The 19,248-nt window shown below is 40.9% G+C and overlaps 1 protein-coding gene across 1 annotated transcript in view; it reads left to right on the top strand.

Annotated features, from left to right (window-relative positions):
- pdxkb (pyridoxal (pyridoxine, vitamin B6) kinase b) overlaps positions 1–19,248 on the top strand; it is a 28,890-nt gene that overhangs the window by 5,003 nt on the left and 4,639 nt on the right. The window contains exons 3-6 of the mRNA XM_072657397.1: positions 9,037–9,141; positions 14,734–14,817; positions 16,486–16,520; positions 18,761–18,846. Coding sequence (XP_072513498.1) covers positions 9,037–9,141; positions 14,734–14,817; positions 16,486–16,520; positions 18,761–18,846 — 310 coding nt within the window. The remainder of the gene's footprint in view (positions 1–9,036; positions 9,142–14,733; positions 14,818–16,485; positions 16,521–18,760; positions 18,847–19,248) is intronic.

The raw sequence follows: 19,248 nt of genomic DNA on the forward strand, positions 1-19,248 counted from the left end.
GCTGCGTTCAGACGGTCAAAGAAACGCTGTTCCAACAACAGTCTGATTTCAGTTTTCATTTCAGAAAGTGTTTAATTCCCTCCAGAAGAACTCTGGTATGTACGCTTAGAGACTAAATACGGCGCATGTGTAGTCAAAAGGTCTTTTGCTGACGTGACGTGAGGTGATGCCTACCTGGAAAAACACAAAGATCTGAATCCAGACAGACCTAAAATGATCAGACCATCGCTGAGTTCAGTTAAAAAACAGTTGGGAATCCAGCCTGAGTAGACGACGGAGAACAACTCAGACAGGGTTGAGCTGGACAGGAATAAAGTCACAGAGGACCCCTGTGAAACAGCTAAATACCCCAGGAACCTGTGTAAATTGAATCACAACCAGACAGGTATTTCACCTTCCACTTGTCTTAAAACCCCCTGCCTTTACTGTCATGTTTTTTAGCTAGCTAGCTATGTGTTTATAGTGGCTGGACTGCTGCTGAGACATAGCTAGCATGCTTAGTGATAAGACTGGTGTGTAACTGCTGTCCTATAGCTTGCTGTTGTGGAGGTGGGGTCACAACACACATTACATTGCAGTGCAAGCATGGGAACGTAGTGCAGCGAATCGTGACAGGCTTCATTTAGCTACAGTCTAGTCAGAGTGTGGATAACCTTATGTAGCAAACAGAAGTTGTGGAGTAGTTCTGTAACGCTTGTACAACCTAGCAGGAATTGCTACGGAAGGCTGCATTTATAGGCAGTGCCTGGACAAATCAATGTGGAGGCCTACACCGATTGTCATTCAGGAATAGACAAAGTTGTCAGCTCAGTATCCTCAAAATTGTCCATAAAAGAGGGAGAGATTAGGGGCATTGTCAGGGGGGGGGTGCAGTAATTTGGCTATAGAATATTTTTGCAGTGCATCCAAGTTGATGAGTATGCAGGACACAACTGGAGGTGGTCTGAGAGCGACACAGAGTATGTAGTTGGATTGTTTTGGTTAGAGCATTGGGGACTGAAAGAGAAAAAGGTAGTAATTTATGAGGTAAGGGAGTAAACACACGGAAACAGTAAGTAGACATAGATATCTGAGTGTAAGAGTATTTGACTCTCACCTCAGTGTGTCATGGAAGTGTTTTGATTTCTAGGCCACTGCCTCTGTCTCTGTCCCCCCAATTCCCTTGCCCACCTACTTGTTCACAATCTACAACTCTATCAGTGAGACATCTTTTATTTACCTTTCTGCTTTGGGTACCTTCAGCTGCAGCTCACTGCAAAGCTGAGTGCCACTGTGCTGAGACAGAGAAAATGTGTTAATGTGTCCAGGACCGGCCCATAAGCCCCTGGCTCTACTCTCAGACATTACTAAAGGACAACTAGTTCAGATCCCTCCGCTGTTCTCCATTCATTTAGCCCTGAACTTGCTATCGGCCTCGCTCCACTGAACCCCCTCTCCCTTTGGCCCATGATGTTGTCTTCAGCCACTTGAGCCACTTTGTCTCTCCAGTGAAGCTTGAAGTGGACCAAAAGGGGTAATAAAGAGAAGGCTTGCATTGCTAGACTGGTGCTACAGTCGGCACTGTGGAATAGGTCTGAATGTAATGATTGGGGAAATGAGAAGAAAAAACAAAGCAGCGTGGTTTGATTGGTCGATTAATTGAGTAGAAGTTATCGATTAATCGACTAGTTTGACCCTGCTCTTTGGGGTTTGTTTAATCTCTGTTCTGTTTTTGCAACAGGTACTAAACAAGCTTGGTTCAAATAAGCAATTAATCGGATAGTACTGTAGTAACTGATTAATCGACTAATCAAACCATGATTATTTGGTTTTCTATCATCTTCATTCTGTTTATGCAAGTAGTTTATTTTTTTATGGTGCAAAAAAACATTTAGTATAGAAGTAAATCATAACAAAGGAATAAAGTACAAAGCTTTGAAACAGAAAACCGAAGGAACTTGGTTCAATTAGTAATCAAATACTAGTTAATCGATTAATCAACTAATCAAACCATGCTCCTTTGCTTTTCTTTCATCTCAAAGTTGTAGTTTATTATTTTTTGCTCCAGTGAAACAATTAGTACAGAAGTGTCTTAGACTCTATAGAAGACTCTTAGACTCTGCATGTCATGATTAATCAGTTTAGACCCGTTTACATGATGAAGAAGGTCATAGATAATTTGCCTTTGTGATTAATTTGCAATTTGCCTGAAAATCTTACAGTAATAAGGAAAGTCTGAAAGACAAAAAAAAATAGTTTGGTTATAACGGTTCAGAAGTGCTCATAATTGGGGTCTATACAATCTAGATCAACATGCATGCATTAATTCATTCATTAATTAATACATTCAGCTACTTTAGGTTGCACCCGTTACTGACGCAGATGTGAAAATGCGCGCACACACAGCAAATAGAATAGAATAGGAATAGGACACTCTGGAGGAAATAAAACTGGACATAGTGCCTAATGCCAGATGTGGGCTAGAGGGTATAAATCCACACAGCATTGAGCTGTGGAGCAGTGGAGCGGTGTTCTCTGGAATGATGCTGCTCCATCCAATACTTTTGGGATGAATTGGAGAGTTTAAATGGAATGGGGTGGTAATCATCCAACACCTTGATCTACCTAATGCGTTTGTTTGATTAATGCAATGCTCCAAAATCTAGTAGAAAGCCTTCCCTGGACAGATCTTTTTTTAAACCAGGAGTATGCAGGTGTCCCAATACCTTTATCCATGTAGTGTATATAATAATGTGTTAATATGTTAGCCCCTGGCTAATGTATCCTTTCAAAGAGTTTTTTTTTTGTTTGTTTGTTTGTTTTTTTTGTCTCCTTCTTTCTTTGGGGCAAAATGACATCAGTATTTGATTACACAGATGGTCTGTTCTCATTATTATTGTTTTAATTGTGTAGCTGCACATATTAAACCCAGAGTCTCACACTGGATGATACAGTATGATTGTACATGTTACATAATGTGTACTGTTACACTCCTGTCGATTAACTGTGAAAAGTAATTGTTAAATTAGTCGATTATTTATATAATCAATAGTGCTTAATATATTACGCTTTTGCTTTCAGGTAAATAATACATAATTTTTCCATCAATATAGAATCGGCACCAGTGACTTTACCACTGGGTCGACTATTTGTTAAAGCCCGATTTTTAGAATGGGTGCTGACATGTCAGCCATTTGAATACTTAATTTAGTGCAGTGCTGTGCAGCTCAGTGCAGTGTGACGTTGGCTTGACCTCAAATATAGTGTACAGATGAGGGTGCTGGGACTAACGTAAGCCAATTAGAGTGTGTGTCAATTACTGTGGTAATAACTGGCTTCATGTAATGTCATGGTGAGTAGGCTGCCCAGTGGAGGTGAAGGAGATGGTAGTGGGGAGGGGGGCTATCGAGTAAAAGAGAGTATGTCATTCAGCTAGGGTTTGCTGAGCTGACTCATTTTGTGTGTTTGTGTTGTGTGCATGTTTGGCTCATTAGGATCCCACAACATATGCCACTGTCTCACACACTCTCTTGCTCTCTCATATTCTGGCATTCCTTAAGTAGCAGTGGCTGCCTGGACCTGAGATGGAGAGATGCATGAAAAAGACTAAATGAAAAAGGATGGAGAGACAGATGGACAGACATAGGAGGAAGAGAGTAAAAATATGGAAAAGAAATGTCTGTAAGTGATCAAGACAGGGTGAAGAAATGGAAAGAGGGACTGGCAGAAGAAATAGTGTCTTTTGTCAACCAATGGGATGCTTGCCAATACTGGGCCGTTGGCAGAGAGTCTAATACAAATACTGTCCCAAATGTCGTAGGAATAGAAATAAGTTACTCTTCTACATTAATCTGCCTATAACCTCATATTCAAAGTGTAGGATGTTAGTGGTATAGAAACTGTATCATAAGGCTTTCTTAGGTAATGCATTAATGCAATAAATTATCAACACAATTAACAGTCACACTAAAAAAAAAACCCAAACAAACAAAAAAAACATTATTGCCAAAAAAATTGTACTCTTGGATCCTCAGTTAGCAACAATTAGTTATTTATTCATGGATACGAGAGTCAACCAGGTGGTTGACTTGCCCGATTAGGGTAATTTCAGGCATGAACGTATAGTCAAATCAAATTTACTGTGGTAAAAACCTTGACAGATGTCCATCTCGTCAGTTACAGTCTCATTTACATGTTAGAGTAAATTGTAAAGTTATCTATACCTACCATCTAAATATTGCTCAGTGCACAGTGTTCTTCAATGAGGCTCAGCTATGATGGCTATACTCTTTATAAGCTGTGCTGGTTAGCAGGGATGCATGACTATATGCGTACACTATATAGACAGAAGTATCGGGACACACTACCATTCCAGAGAACACAGTTCCACTGTTTCACAGCTCAACACTGTGGGGCCTTATACCTCTCCCCAAAAGAGTCATGTTCATCTGCTCCAGAGAGTCATATTCTATTGACAGTACTGCTCTACAGGGATTAGACAAACTGTGTGTGCATTTGCACATCTGTGTCCGCAATGGGTGTAACTTAAATAGCTGTAAGCATTCATTAGAAGGGGTGTTGACAAACATTTGGACACTGTGTGTATTTGATCCTTTTGTGTTTATCCAGTTTGTTATAAGAAAATATTTCTTATGCTGATGTTAATAATGAACGAAACGAACACATCGCTGCTCATTCTGTGTACGCAGGCCTGAAATTAGCTAGCACAAACGGAATCGTGCTAATTGGGTTCATTTGTCGTAGCCAACGAGTCTGGCAACTTCCTTCACACCCTGTTAGGGCTTCTAATGACCTGCATGTGGATAGTGTTTCTCCATTACTTGGCGCTGCCTCTGTCTTTACACAGATGAGGTATGCCCAGTGCCAGCTCGGCCTCTTGGCCTGCTGCCATCTCCATCACATCCAAGGCCCTGTGTGGCTTTTAATCTGTCCTCCTCGAAAACCCTGAACTTTTTCTCTCATAAATCTCTGAAAGGCCAGGCTCTGAATCATTTCGCTGAGCGGCCCAGCAGACCCGTTCAAACGACGCTTAACGCCTGCAAAGAAGCTCTTTGGACCGAGTCATTTTCAATCATACAAATTGGATTTCTGGATTTCTTGCAGTGGGTTTGAGGTACAGCATCAAGCACTTGAACGCAGACGTTGCAGGTTGTGCTGAAAGGTTTCACTCAGCCTGCGGAGATGGAGGGAAGGAATTTCACAAAGCAGGATTTATTCCTATTTTTTGGTCCCAGTTTCTCAATGCTAGACAATGCTACCATGCTAGGATGGAGAAGGATAGCGTGTGCTTCCTCCAAAACACACTACCACACCTTTTCTGGCTTTTGCAAAGCCGCTGCATAGCCAATCACATGTAACTGTTCAATTCTGTATAGCTAACAGTTGTCTAGCACAAACCACCAAGTGAGGGCAGCGTACAAACACACTTGCCATAGATGTCAAACTTGATACAACCTCTTTTGTCCAAATGTTTGTGGACACCCCTTACAATGAATGCATTAAGCTACTTTTAAGTTGAAGTCACATTGCTTGTCTAGTCCTTGTATGGAGAAGTATAGCCAGTAGGATAGGACTCACAGGAGTAATGAGACATAAACCTATTGGCACCATGACTAATGCTAGTAGTGGGCTAGAGGGGTAAAAAGCCCCCCCAGCATAGAGCTGTGGAACTGTGTTCTTTGGAATGATGCTGCTCCATCTAATACTTCTGGGATGAGTTGGGGTGGTGATCATCCAACATCCTGACCTCACTATCGCTTTTGTCGCTGAATGCAATCAAATCCTCACAGAAAGGCTTCAAAATCCAGTAGCCATTTTCCCTGAACAGTAGAGACAAAAGCAGGAAAAACAATCTGAAGTTTGCCTTTTTAGTTTGTCAGCCAAGAACGGAAAGCTGAGGCTGCAGTGGACACGTGCTGGCCAAAGCTGGGCAATAGAGCTTGGTTTGATGGATCTCGATTTCCGCACAGATGGAAGGGTCTGATACTTCACCTACAGCATAAATCCAATGAGCCGAACGTGCGTTGTGTGAACAGCCTGGGCTGGCGGGAGTAATGTAATGATGAAAGAAGATGTTTGTTTATTTATTTATTTATTTATTTATTTATTACAGTCACCAGTTGAACCCCTTTGAGACGTGGTAGAACTGGAGATTCACATCATTTAAAGTGCTCCTGAATCTCATTGTCTCATGGACTGGAATCTCAAAGAATTGTTTCCAACATCAGTGGTGGCTCAGCGGTTAGAGCTCCAGGCTATTGATCACTGGGTTGTGGGTTCGATACCCAGGCTTGGCAATTGAGGGTTGTGGGTTCGATACCCAGGCTTGGCAATTGAGTTGGGCCATCGAGCAAGGCCTATTACCCTCTCTGCTTCCTGGGCGCTGGAGTTGGACACCCACTGCTCTGGGTGTGGGTGTGCACTCACTGCCCCTAGTTTACGTTTGTATGTGTTCACCACCACAGATGGGTCAAATGCAGAGGACATAATACAGTGACAACTACTTCCACCTTTACCTTTATGGACTCGTGCTATAAAGAATTGATGCTGTTCTGAGAGTGAAATGAAGCCCTGTCGAGCAGTAGTACAGCAGTACAGTGTTTACTTCTGTTCTATTAGCTTTGTAGGTCACCAAACATTCCTTGACTGATCGACTATATTCTGTCCAGTCCAATACTGACTGCATCTCTTCAAAGCATTATGGGTAGAAACACTACATACAACTGGCATGCTTATTGCTGGCCCATAAGGCATGAATGTTCTGTGTGTGTATTTACACGTGCATGTTCGCTTAGGGTTGTGCTTCGCTGTTAAAATGTCGGGGGGGGGGGGGGGTTGTATGTGGATTAGCGCTGCTGAATTGCGGTTGAAGAAAACTATGACGACAGAAGGGGGTCTTATCACAAAGAATTCCCTTTGCGCGTGTTCTTACACACTTCCATACACACATGCGTGCACACACACACGCATACACACAAAGGCTGCGGCGACTCTTCTCTCTCAGCCCCTCAGGCTTTCTTCTGTCCTGTTACTTAGCAACAAGCACCACACCATGTGACCAGCTTGGTGATTCACCTGAATTGTGACGTCACGGCCTCCCACGGCAACAGTCACTATCTCTGACGAAGCAGTGAGGCTCAGTGTACTGCGCCAGTGCATACGCTGTGTGTATGTGTACGCCCGCACTGGTGTCAATGTCACAGTGGCCAGAGGCCTCCGTCAAAATGCGTTTTCACATCACTGACTCAAACAACCCCGTTCTTACTTGGAAAACAGTGGAAGGGATACTTTACCCAAAAATGGCTAATTCTGTTAATGATGAAGCACAAAAGTAGACTGGCACAATGTATGTATTTACAGTACTGCAGTTTGCCAAGCTAATCAGTACTCTAGCTTTCAAAACTCTTTCCAATGGTGGTTCACTACTGACCCTGTAATTTAGTCCAAGCTTAGGCTTAATCAGTGTCTAGGAAACTGGTGTGTGGTGTTTTTTTACATTTTCCCCACAGTGTTGTTCTGCGTCAACCATCATGATACACTTCATGTTGGTATTAAAATACAACCCTACAGTGATTTATACTAGAGATGCATCAATACTACTTTTTCCTTTCCAATAGCAATACCAGATTTTCAATTATCTGCAGATACCAATACCAACAGATGGCTATAAATCCTGATATTTGAGGTGTTCCACTTTTCATAGGTTGTACTTTTTTATCTTATCCCAAATAAGATATAATAAGCTTAAAAACCAACATTTACTGGTTGAGAAACTGCACATTCAAAGTGTCAGAGCTATGAAAAAATAAAAACCGTCAGAAACATTTCACATTTCAGAGCAGTGAAAAAAAATTGCCAAAAAAGGTGCAGCAGTTTATGCCACAATTTCACATTCAGGTACACGTCTATATGTGAAAAGGTACTAAACTTCAATGTATGTATTTAAACAAGCTGCTACTTTTGATTTCAGAACCACCCCCCAACATGGAAACAAAAAGTGCTAAGCATGCCTTTAAATGTAATTTAAAGTCATAAAACTATTTATGACTGGCTTTTACTGGTTGTTTGACGTTTGGTTTCATAGTATGCAAACAAAAATGTTCTATTAAAAAAATTTATTATACCAGGACCTACATCATGCTGACATTTCCCATCAAAGTCTGGAATTATTGTAGTTACTGTACTGTTATCACATTATCTGGTTGTCTGCTGATGTCCCACGTTAAATATAGCAGTGTAACGTAACACATGGGTCGGGTTTCTGTTTGTCTTGCATTGGAATATAATGTATAAATGTCCGTATACTGCTTGAATAACAGTGTGAAAAACTGCAGGTGCAGTAAAACTGTATTCCACACTATTACGTGGAAACCTTGTGAGTTGATGCGTGGTTCACATTTTCCCATGGGCTAAACTGTTGGGCTGGGGGGGGTTGCGCGATCTGTATGGAGGTTCCATTATTGATGCATGGATTGCAGCCTTTTTCTACACAATAGATGTCGCTGTGGGCTCATAGACTTGTTCTTACATTAGACAGAGAACAGAGAGTGACTGGTTAAAATCAATATTTCTGCTAAAATGTCCAAAAGTAAACACAACGGGCAATAATGAGATCAGCAAAAATGATTGTGGGTAGTGTTGCTGTCTGCTTAGAGTCCTGCTCCAATTCTAGGCTGCTCTGAGCCCAGGCCTCTCAGAGTCTGACTCGATACGGCACCGTACAGTTGGCTAGCTGAAGAAATTGTAGCCGGGTTAGCTTTTAACCTAGCTTTCCCCAGTGGGCTGGGTGTATGTAAATTATGCGGGTGTAAATACATAACAGTTTTGGGGGTTTGGAATTGGCCCGTTTTCCAGCCCTGCTTTGGTTATGGTGGACTCTCTTTTGAGAGTGTTTGGTGTTAACAGTGTGTGTCAGTTCCATGTTCTGAACTCTCATTATTCAGCTGTGCCAAACTGTGTACTTTAAGCTGCTTTGCCGGTTTTTACCCAACCCATTTCACCTGTTACCTTCTGATGTCTGGCCTTTCTGTTGTCCAGGTTACGCGCACTGGAGGGGACAGGTGCTGACTGCAGATGAGCTCCACGTGCTGTACGAAGGGATCAAGCTCAACAACGTCAACCATTACGACTACGTCCTCACAGGTGGGCACTGGGGGATTTGGGTCATGAGCATGCCAGCTCAACACCTCTAAAGGGGTGTCAGCAGTGTTGCATAGTGCTTCTTAGTATGTGGATGTTGTGTAACACGTGTTATGTATACTACTTCAGATTGCATGTAATGTTAAGGTAATGCCCATTATAAAATGAGTTGGACCCTTAAGTTGAATGATGTACTGTTGTTTGGTAAACAATGTATAGGTTAAAGCTGTAGTAAATAGGTTCAGTAGCAATGTCCAAAACCACAGAAGCAAATCTATTTGAGATTGCAGTTATTTTTGCAGGATGTAGGACCTCTCACTGCAAAACTAAAGAAGCAGTGAGGTATCATGTGACTCCTCCTGAAAGAAAAACACTCGCTATACATTTCAGCGCTATACCTGGGGGATCGCAGAGGACGTGTGGTTATTTAGCAGAAGGTCGCACACACTCGCTTACACGCACAGAAGACGCTGCCCCAGACGTTATGGACCATTGCCAGTTTGAGTGCGCATGCACATGTGTGAGTGTGTGTAGGCTCCACTGGGTGTATGGTGTAATCTGATGGATGAATTCTCCACTTCCATCACCTTGAGATGACTAAAAGTGAGGAAGGAATGAGAGAATGTGGAGAATGATGTAAGGAAAGCACCATTTATGCCCTTATTCTTAATGCTAACACACTGGGGAAGCACTGTTTGCACTTCTAAAGGGGTTGTGGAAAAGCCAAGGACATCACCTATCATGATAAATTATGTTGTCAAGCTTTTCTTAACATATTGTGGGTATTGTCGGTACTGTGTATTGGCAAGAACCTGGCAATACTATATGTCTCCTGATACAGGTGTTACAATTTGATCTATTGCGATACTGTAAGGCGAGGCGCCAGGCGATATTTTATTTATTTATTTATTTATTTATTCCTCCATGTTTTAGAAAGACTACCATAGTATACCATAATCTGCACACCTTTTATCCAATCGAAACAACGGGATCTGTTGACAGCACTGCTATCTAGCCATTAGGGTTTAAACACGGCTCATAATGAAGCAATCTCTGCCATCAAGCGTGGCACAAAAGCCTGTGCTCATGTGCTTCTGACAAGAGCAGTGAATGAGAGTCACACGGGGGCCGATATGGCTGTGCTGTTAAAGAAGGTAGCAGGGGAACGGTAGATCAGATAGAAGTTTTAGTTATTAATAACGCTCCAACATGGCTGCTTCTGAACTCAGTAAATACCTACATGTTAAATGCTATGCTCATTCGCTAAACCTGGCCTCTCAGTGGGTTCTCAAGTTGCCCGCAGTGTTGAGGCATTTTTCCATTGGTTTTATTAATAAAAGATATTGGAGGTATATTCATGATGGATCATTACAGATATTTTGTGGGGAGCCTTCACAGCCTTCTGAATCATAAGCGAATCTTGAGGTGCCTAGAGATTCACACCCCAATTCACTTCCTAGATTTCCATAGCATTGAAGCGTGCTACTACTGGAGTGCTGTGTCCATTCTCAGAAAACTCTGGAAATATATTGATTAGGGCAAAAAATATTATTATACATATACAGATAGGACCAGAACACTCATATATATCTATAGTAGAAGTACATTCCTCTGAGGCACCATAGCTTAAAGCCTCAACACACCTGGAGGAGAACACTAATTGCCCATTCTGTGTCATTAGCTAACAGAGACACACATTATTCATTTGAATTTATTTTAAGGCAGTTTTAATTCTTTCATTATTTTTTTTTTTTCTCTTTTTCACTGTTTACGTATCCCAAAGTTCCAGTGGAATCTCTGTTCCCAGCAGTGCCAGACAGTAGGCAGTCCAGTTCTGGTGTTCAGAGCTGCTGGGGCTTGTTTTGTTCTTGTATTTGTTTAACAGACTGCTGATGTTAGCAGTTTGGATTTTGGAGCAAGCATGTTTGTTAGCTCACCCACACTGATGAGACTGAAGATTTGACTGCATTTGTAACCCTACATACATAAATGCACTGGCATAGGCAGAAACGGCACCTACATGAAAATATCAGATATTGTTTAAGTTGTTTGGGGTTACAATATTGGCCCCAGCGAGCATCTGATGGAATATATCGTCCACTGGTTTCTCCAGATGACTGTTCAGAATTGTGCCGAAAACGTCAAGGTGTAAGCTAGTGTGCAGTATCTCAATGGAGAATGCCCTGCTGACCTCACTTCCACTTAGGAGGTATTTTTAGTCAGTTCTCTCTCAGACGCATCAGAAGCCCACAGGCCTGAAGTGCGGAGGGGTGCCCAAGAGACGTGAGAAAAGAGTGAACTTGGCCAATCAGAAGTGGTCTCCAAGGAAATACCACTCAACTCAGCAAATGTGTGAGGGGCTGTGGGCTGTTCTTACACCGCCATACGATTCTCCCTTTGACCTGTGCGTGAAATATATAGCATCACTGGGAAAAGGTTTATGAGGTCTCGATTTGGGTCTTTGCCAGTTCAATTTCAGCATTACTCCAAAAACAGTCGGGCTCTTTTCTCAGGCAATTATTAGTTCCACTTCTATTTTTTTTTATTTTGCTCCACTCAAAGCTTAGTGCGTGAAATGTGGTTTGCCACTCACTCAATCGCACACACACACACACACACACACACAGAAGGGAACTCTGAAGTCAGCATTATTATAAAAAAAACCTCTTGTTCTGCCTAAGCTCTTATCTTCCACCTAAACTAGCGCTGCAAAGTCAGCAGCTCACGAAGCCAGTACACTGCAGGAATTCCAAGGAGTGTGTGTGTGTGTGTGTGTGTGTGTGTGTGTGTGTGTGTGTGTGTGTGTGTGTGTGTGTGTGTGTGTGTGTGTGTGTGCATGCACTTTTCATCTCGTTGTCAATCAAAGCTCCTCAACCTAGTTGTTAACGGGAGGAGCTTCGCAACATTAATAACATATGTTAGCATGATGTACATGATAATCTTCAGTGGCTTAAAATTCATTGGTGTTTTTAGTGCAGTGCTTTTCCGGAGATTCTACACCAATTATTACACCAAACATTAAAACCTCTGACAGGTGAAGAAGTGAAGAACATTGATTATCTTGTTAAGATGTCACCCATTGTCAAGGGCTGGATATATTCGGCAGCAAGTGAACAGCCAGTTTTTGAAGGTGATGTGTTGAAAGCAGAAAAATGGACAAGCAAAAAAGAATCTGAGCCACTTTCACAAGAGCCAAGCTGCGCTGACTAGACGACTGGGTCAGAACTGCTCCAAAACCCCAAGCAGGTCTTGTGGGGTGTCCCTGGTCTCTGGTGAACCAACTACAGGGTCTTGCGAACCAACTACAGTGTCTTGCAGAGTCAAAGCCTCGACAGGTCATCTGTTTTGGCGGCACAAGATGGTGCTTACACCAAATTAGAAGGTTTTTATGTTGTGGTGGGTTTGTGTAGTTTATTCGAGGCATTTTTCCACTTGGGACTTTTCATTGTTTCTATGAGAAGTTAGACATGACCACTGTTCATGCAGAGTACAAAGAGAAGGTACAACACTACAGGTTTGATTCCACTTAAAATCACACCATCATGGTCAGTACTCAGAACAACAGAAACAGAGTGCAAAAGTGCATAGTAGAAAGTAGAAAAGTTCACAAATAATGAAACTAATTGCAGTGAAATTACTTTTTTTTTATTTTTGAGGACATTCATAGGCACATTCTGTCGTCTGCATACTGTAATAACTTTAGTAAGATTATTTTATTTTATGTAAACTGTTTATATTAATTGTTGGCTGATGTTTGTCATGTTAGAAAGAGATTGTATTCATAATAAGTCAATTTATTACCTTGTCGTTTTTCTAAACATACTATTTTAAAACTAGTTCTTAAAACTTTCCTTTAGTTTTTGGCCAGACGTGTCTTGCCTTTTAGTTTTTACTTTTGACTATTAACAACTCTTTCATTGGCATTTGCGTGAACACCATGTAATTGCATTAAACATAGCATACCCATGGCCTAAATGCCCAATTTAAAAGTTGAAGGTTGATCATCTACCAACCTTATTTAACCTTTTCAACTGTTTAAAGGATATGAGTACACAAAACCACCATTCTAAGGATTCGCTTCACATGGACTTCGTTACCACATTAACCAGTTTCCATTTGAACTCTGTACTCAATGCTTCTTTGTCTGTTCATTTTGTCTGCTCCAGCATTTCCATTTCAGTGTAAGAAAATCAGTATTAAAATCCAGTTTGCTGTTTCTTGTTCTTTATTTTTAGCCACAGTACCATTAGCGCTATGTCTAACTATTTATTATTGTTCAAACAGTTACTCCAGAAACCTCTCTGCAAAATATCAGCATTCTTACCCCATAAAAGAACAGAGAGTGAAGAAAGACTTAAGGAAATATACAGAATTACAGGAATGTGATCATGTCTAGTATGCTGAGTTTGTCTTTTTTTGGTTTGTTTGATTATTTTTTTTTATCTTTAAAAACTTAAATTACATTAAGACTCTTGCGTTGAACTAAATTAACATTCGGTCCTACTGTTATGAAACGAAACCACTGTGTTGTTTTTTGCATATGATACTATAATCCATCTGTAACTGTTTATATGTCACATGGAATTGCAGGGATTATGTGTAATTACAGTTATTAGATGCATTTAATACAGTAGGACCCTTATTTTGCTCTACATTCCATTTACATTAAATAATTACTTGTGCATTACACATCTTTCTGGTTCTTATGGCGGGGTGGTGTAAAGGGCAGCTGCCTTTTTTAAGGTTGTTAGAAACGTCTAAATGGAATTGCAGTGAGTCACACTAACAGCAGCTTCCCACGCATGCTCTCTCAATTAGTGACATGGAGAAACATGGAGTAATGATTATTTTATTTATGTAGGTACTTATTTATTTTATTTTTTAAAGCTGCTTGTAAGCACTATTATTAAAATGTACCGGTACCTTTAATTACCTGATCCCTCCCATACAATACACCCAAGATACATTTGGTTGAAAGAATCCTCACTTCCAAATCTGTTTCTGTAAATATTATTTTAAAATTAAACTGTCAATATCTATGGCGTATTCTAAAGGTTAAAGCTAGAGGCTGCACTATATGCCCTGTATGTGTTTTAAAGGGCAATTTAAGCAAGCCTTTTATTAGTGACTATATTCGCGATACAGCAGAGGCCTCAAGTGCATTATCTGCTTTAATACAGGGGTGGCGACAGAAGCCAAAAATGACTAGGAATTTCTTGGCCGATCAACACTCAGGAACAAAATTGTCTGTTACATAATAGCTGCCGGTATGAAGTGCTCCATCAGCATTTCTGAGTTGGGATTGGGCTGATGCTGTTGCTCTCTTATCTTCTCTCACAACTCTAGAAGTGAATGGGAGCTACATATTTTGCATTTAAACACCACTATAACCTCTGTTGTAGATGTAAAGCCATTAGTGTTCCTGCTCAGGGGCACTCTGCTATTTCTTGAAAAGTGTGGAACTACCCAATGTCTTCCTCTTCCTGAAGTGTTTAATGATGGATGGGTTGTGAGGTCCGGCGTCAGTGAAAAAGTCAATAGAGAATAAGATGACTGTTGAGATTTGTTGATGCAGGCTTGTGACTCTTTATGCAGGTTACACCAGGGACACATCTTTCCTGGAGATGGTGGTGGACATCATACAGGAACTGAAGAGGGCTAATCCTAGTCTTGTGTTCGGTCAGTACTTTGGCTTTGGCTTTTAAATTGGGATTTTTATGCAACTACGGGTACTTTTAAGTGCCGGTAGTGGAATATTGAATACATACAGTTTGTAACACCCAGCGGTTAGCTTCTTGTTATAGCCTTTGGTGCTTTGCATCAGTGATGCTGTGTGTCGTATTAATGTTCTAGCACATTTGTATATACAAAAAAGGTTGCAAAATTTAATGTAATTCATGATATTTGGTGTATTTTGGGATATTATCTTAATGTCTCACATTTCTGATTGGGATTTAAATTTTCAAATGTATGTAATTATACTTTTAAAAGAATACTATTTTTAAAAACATCATTCCAGTTTTTTTTTAACCGGCTCTGTATGTATTAAATCAAACCATAATAATAGTAATAATAATAATATTATTAATAATAATACATATTTTTCTTTTACGTGCTATCATGGGATAACTAAACTTTGGGATGAGGAACATGCCTGAAGCCTCTCCTTCCTAATCTAACATCCTATAAAATCCACCCCTTGTTCATGTATCTACAAGTCTTCGCCACCCACCACAACCCTCACCTCCCTTTTTAACCCGGTCATCTGTCATTCCTGGCTACACTTACGAGAGGTGGGGGGACTGGCTTCATACCCCAAGCAAAAGCCCCCCAAACACTCGCTCAAGGTCCCCACTCTTGCAGACCTCTGCCAAAATAATCATGAGCTGATGTCATGGTCCGAAATAGCAAAAGACATTTTAAAAGAATGCAGTTATTGATGATTTTTTTTTTTGTCCATCTGCCAAATAAACAGAATCGTAATTTAGCCAAAGCTCAAGTGAACAGAAGTGCAGAAAATCTAATCTAGGTGCCTGTATCCCTGGATTCACACAGAACCAAATACAACTTTTTCATATTCAGTATTTTCTGCATGACTTCACAGTGTAGCTAAAAATTAATTAAGACTGCCAATGCAAATGCAGCGGGCCATGCTATTTGCCATTTACACCCAGAAACAGTGAACAACCTTAAATGAAACCCAGTCTGAAGAAGAAAGAAAGAAAGAAAAGCAAATCAGATTGAGTCTAATCAAACAGATATTACATTGAAAAGTGGAGTGTTACGGACTGAGTATTCCTTTACCTTTAACATTACTTTAAAAGCAGAGTGTTGAAGTTGAATGAATATGTATGCTCCGGACTGCATTACGGACTAAATATCAACATTTCGTTGTGGTCCAGGTTTTGAAAGGTTTTGGGGTATTTCTATTGGTCCATCTTTAATAAAAAATACTGACACAATGTAAAGAGCTCTAGGTAGATTCAAATTATGTGAAAAAGTAAAAACATAAAAATGGAGATGGTAAGGTTTTTGTGACATTAACAATGTGTAGCTCTATTTAGATGTTCCCATGTCAGAGCTATAAGCATTGAGAGACTAAGTATCAGCTGCTTGAGTTTGACTTTCTCTGCAGCTCAGGCAAAAAACTTTACATTCGTTATCTGTGTTTGAATATCCATATATTACTCAGCTGCTCCATTCTCTAACCCCATGTCCATAACTGAGAGCTCCGTTACACCAGTTACAGAGAGCTGTCCTGTTACTTTCCCAGCACAGTCTATCTGAATCTGTGCCTGCATTGCAAGCAACCTGAAATAACCCTGTGCCCTGTGATTCTCCTCGCAGTGTGTGACCCTGTCCTGGGTGATCATGGTTCAATGGTAAGACTTTCACAAACATTCACTCTTTTTACATCTTCTCATTTACATTTACATTTTCTCTCCCTCTTTCCTCGTTCCCCAGTTCCTGCCTGCTTTCATTAGCTGCCCCCCTCCCTTCCGTCCTCTGGCATTTCTTTTCCTTTTGCCCTCCTTTGCCCTTTCATTCCTCTTGCTTACACACTCACTCACTTCCTGACTCCAATTATGGTGTTGTGATGTCATCTGGACTGTCTGGAAAGGGATCGCTTGCCATGCTGGTGTAAATGCGGGTCATCACTCTTGAGAAAACCCTCCTGCTACTTTATTTATTTATTTATGTATTTATTCATTTTTATATTTTTCCTTTTTTTCCCATCCCTATTTGGTACTGACAATTAACAATTAATTAGTTTGTAGCTCCCCCAGCACTAGCAATGCTGACGGCATTGACAGATAGCGGACCCGCTCATAGTAAATTGATGGGTACTCAGCTCCATTGCCGGGTGCCTGTGCCGGGTTCCTGTGCTGGCCGTGTTAAGGGAGATGAGGGGAGAGAGAGCGCGGCCAGTTGTGCTCTCTCAGACTCTGGCTGCTGATGGCAAAGCTGCATAGCTCAGGAATTGAAATCATGACCCCTGGGACATAGTAGTAGCGCATTAGACTACTCCTTTTATTTTATTGCTATTAATTGAATTATTTTGTGTTTTATTATTATATATTTTTTATCATTTCATGACAAATGGACCAACAGAAATTTAGAAAAGCACACATTTGCATTAAAAAATATGTTTGCCATGCTGTTAGTTATGACTTTGATGTAGCAAGATTTTTAAAGTGTAAAAGTAAATTAAAATAACTTTATATATATTTAAATAAGTTTTAATTACCATGAAAAATGACTTTCATTTACATTTTCAGCATTTGGCTGACGCTCTATTCCGAGCTGTTTACATTTTAATGGTGTTACACTAACAGGAGAATGTATTGCTAGGAATCTTGCCTGAAGACTCTTATTGGTGTCGTGTGGTGTGCTTGCCTGGCTGGGACATTGAACCCCAGTCACCGCATTCTATAGGGAATGCTGTGTTGTTACCGACTACATTCCCCACACCAGCCACCAGTACACTTTCCAGTCAATGCCATCCTTTTATGGAAACTAGGCTGCAAAACAGCTGTTTTTGTGATGATAAAAGCTACAATATTTACCTCTCTACTTCATTAGCTTACATTGGTTTAGCCTCTTCCATTCACACTGAAGTATTTTAGCCTGGGCTGCTTCTTTAGTGAGGCACAGTATGGGGCAACCAATCAGAACAAAGGTCATTTACATATCAGCCGTACAGCACGATAAAAGAAATGCCCAAGGGATAGAGAGAGGTTGAAATAAGCATGTCATGTAAACCACACAAACATCAGTAGTCAATATTAGAGGGAAATGTAGGGTATTGGTCCTTTAAATTTTTTTGCTTATTTATTTATTTATTTATTTACACGCACAGTTTCAAAGATACAAGGTTTTTTAGAGACAGAGACGATGCCCCTGCATGCGTGCATGTGTGTATATGTGTCTGGGAACACTGGAGGCAAGGGGAGGGGTTGAAGGGTCATTCCAGCAGTTGGGGGGGGGGGGAAAGACCATGTCTCATTTCCAACTGCCAGACTGCATTAGGGTAAAGCCCTCCCTCTCCTGTCAGCTTGAGAAACTATGCAGAAAAATTGATTCGTTTATGACTCATAGGTAATGTGTATGTGTGTGTGTGGTGTGATGATGATATAAGCACTGTAGCTTGATGTACGTTGAAGGCCGTGGGTGAACAGAGACGGTGCTTCATCACGTTCGGCCATGAGATGATCTCACAGCATGACGTTTAGTGTTTACTGCCGCCCCCATGATTTATTACACAAAGTGTGTGAGCTCTCTCTCTCTCTCTCTCTCTCTCTCTCTCTCTCTTTCTCTCTCTCTCTCTCTCTCTCTCTCTCTCTCTCTCTCTCTCTCTCTCTCTCTCTCTCTCTCTCTGCCACTCTCTTTCTTATGTTATGTTTCTTATGTCTGTCTCTTTCTTGCATTCTGTCTCTTTTCTCTGTCCCGTTTCTCCTTGTCTGTCTGTCTCTCTCCTTATCATGCACACCCTCTTATTTTTCCTCTCGCTCTTTCTCGCTCCCTTTATTACATTAAAATTTTTTCTCTCCCTCATTTCTCTTTCTTTCTTTCTCTCTCTCTCTCTCTGCCTCTCTCTGCCCCTCTCTTTCTTCCTCTCCAGTATGTGCCTCAGAATCTGTATCCGGTCTATAAGGATAAAGTCGTGCCAGTGGCAGACATCATCACCCCGAACCAGTTTGAGGCAGAGTAAGTACAGAAGCATCATCCTCATATCCAGTGATCAGATCAGTGATAGAGTGATATGACAGTTATGTCTGACCTGTCTCTAAACTGCATTATATGATCATAAAGAAAAGCCATCTTAATTTATGATTTTTGATGAGTAATCGTGGCCAGACCCTAATCAAACGAGTGTATCTACATGTGAAGATGAATGCTTTAATCGTCCTCTGCATTTTTGAATTCTGTGTATGTGTGCATGTACGTGTATGTGTGTGTGTGTGTGTGTGTGCATGTCCTTCGATCAAGGCCACTATATATCAGAGAGATGATTCTGTCACGCTGCCATAAATGATAAAGGCCTTCTCCTGTATTTGTCCATTGATCTGTGCAGGAGGTGGGCTTTTTATTTATAGCACTTTCATGAAC

The sequence above is a fragment of the Salminus brasiliensis genome, chromosome 15 (genome assembly GCF_030463535.1).
Source record: "Salminus brasiliensis chromosome 15, fSalBra1.hap2, whole genome shotgun sequence".
Classification (NCBI taxonomy): domain Eukaryota; kingdom Metazoa; phylum Chordata; class Actinopteri; order Characiformes; family Bryconidae; genus Salminus; species Salminus brasiliensis.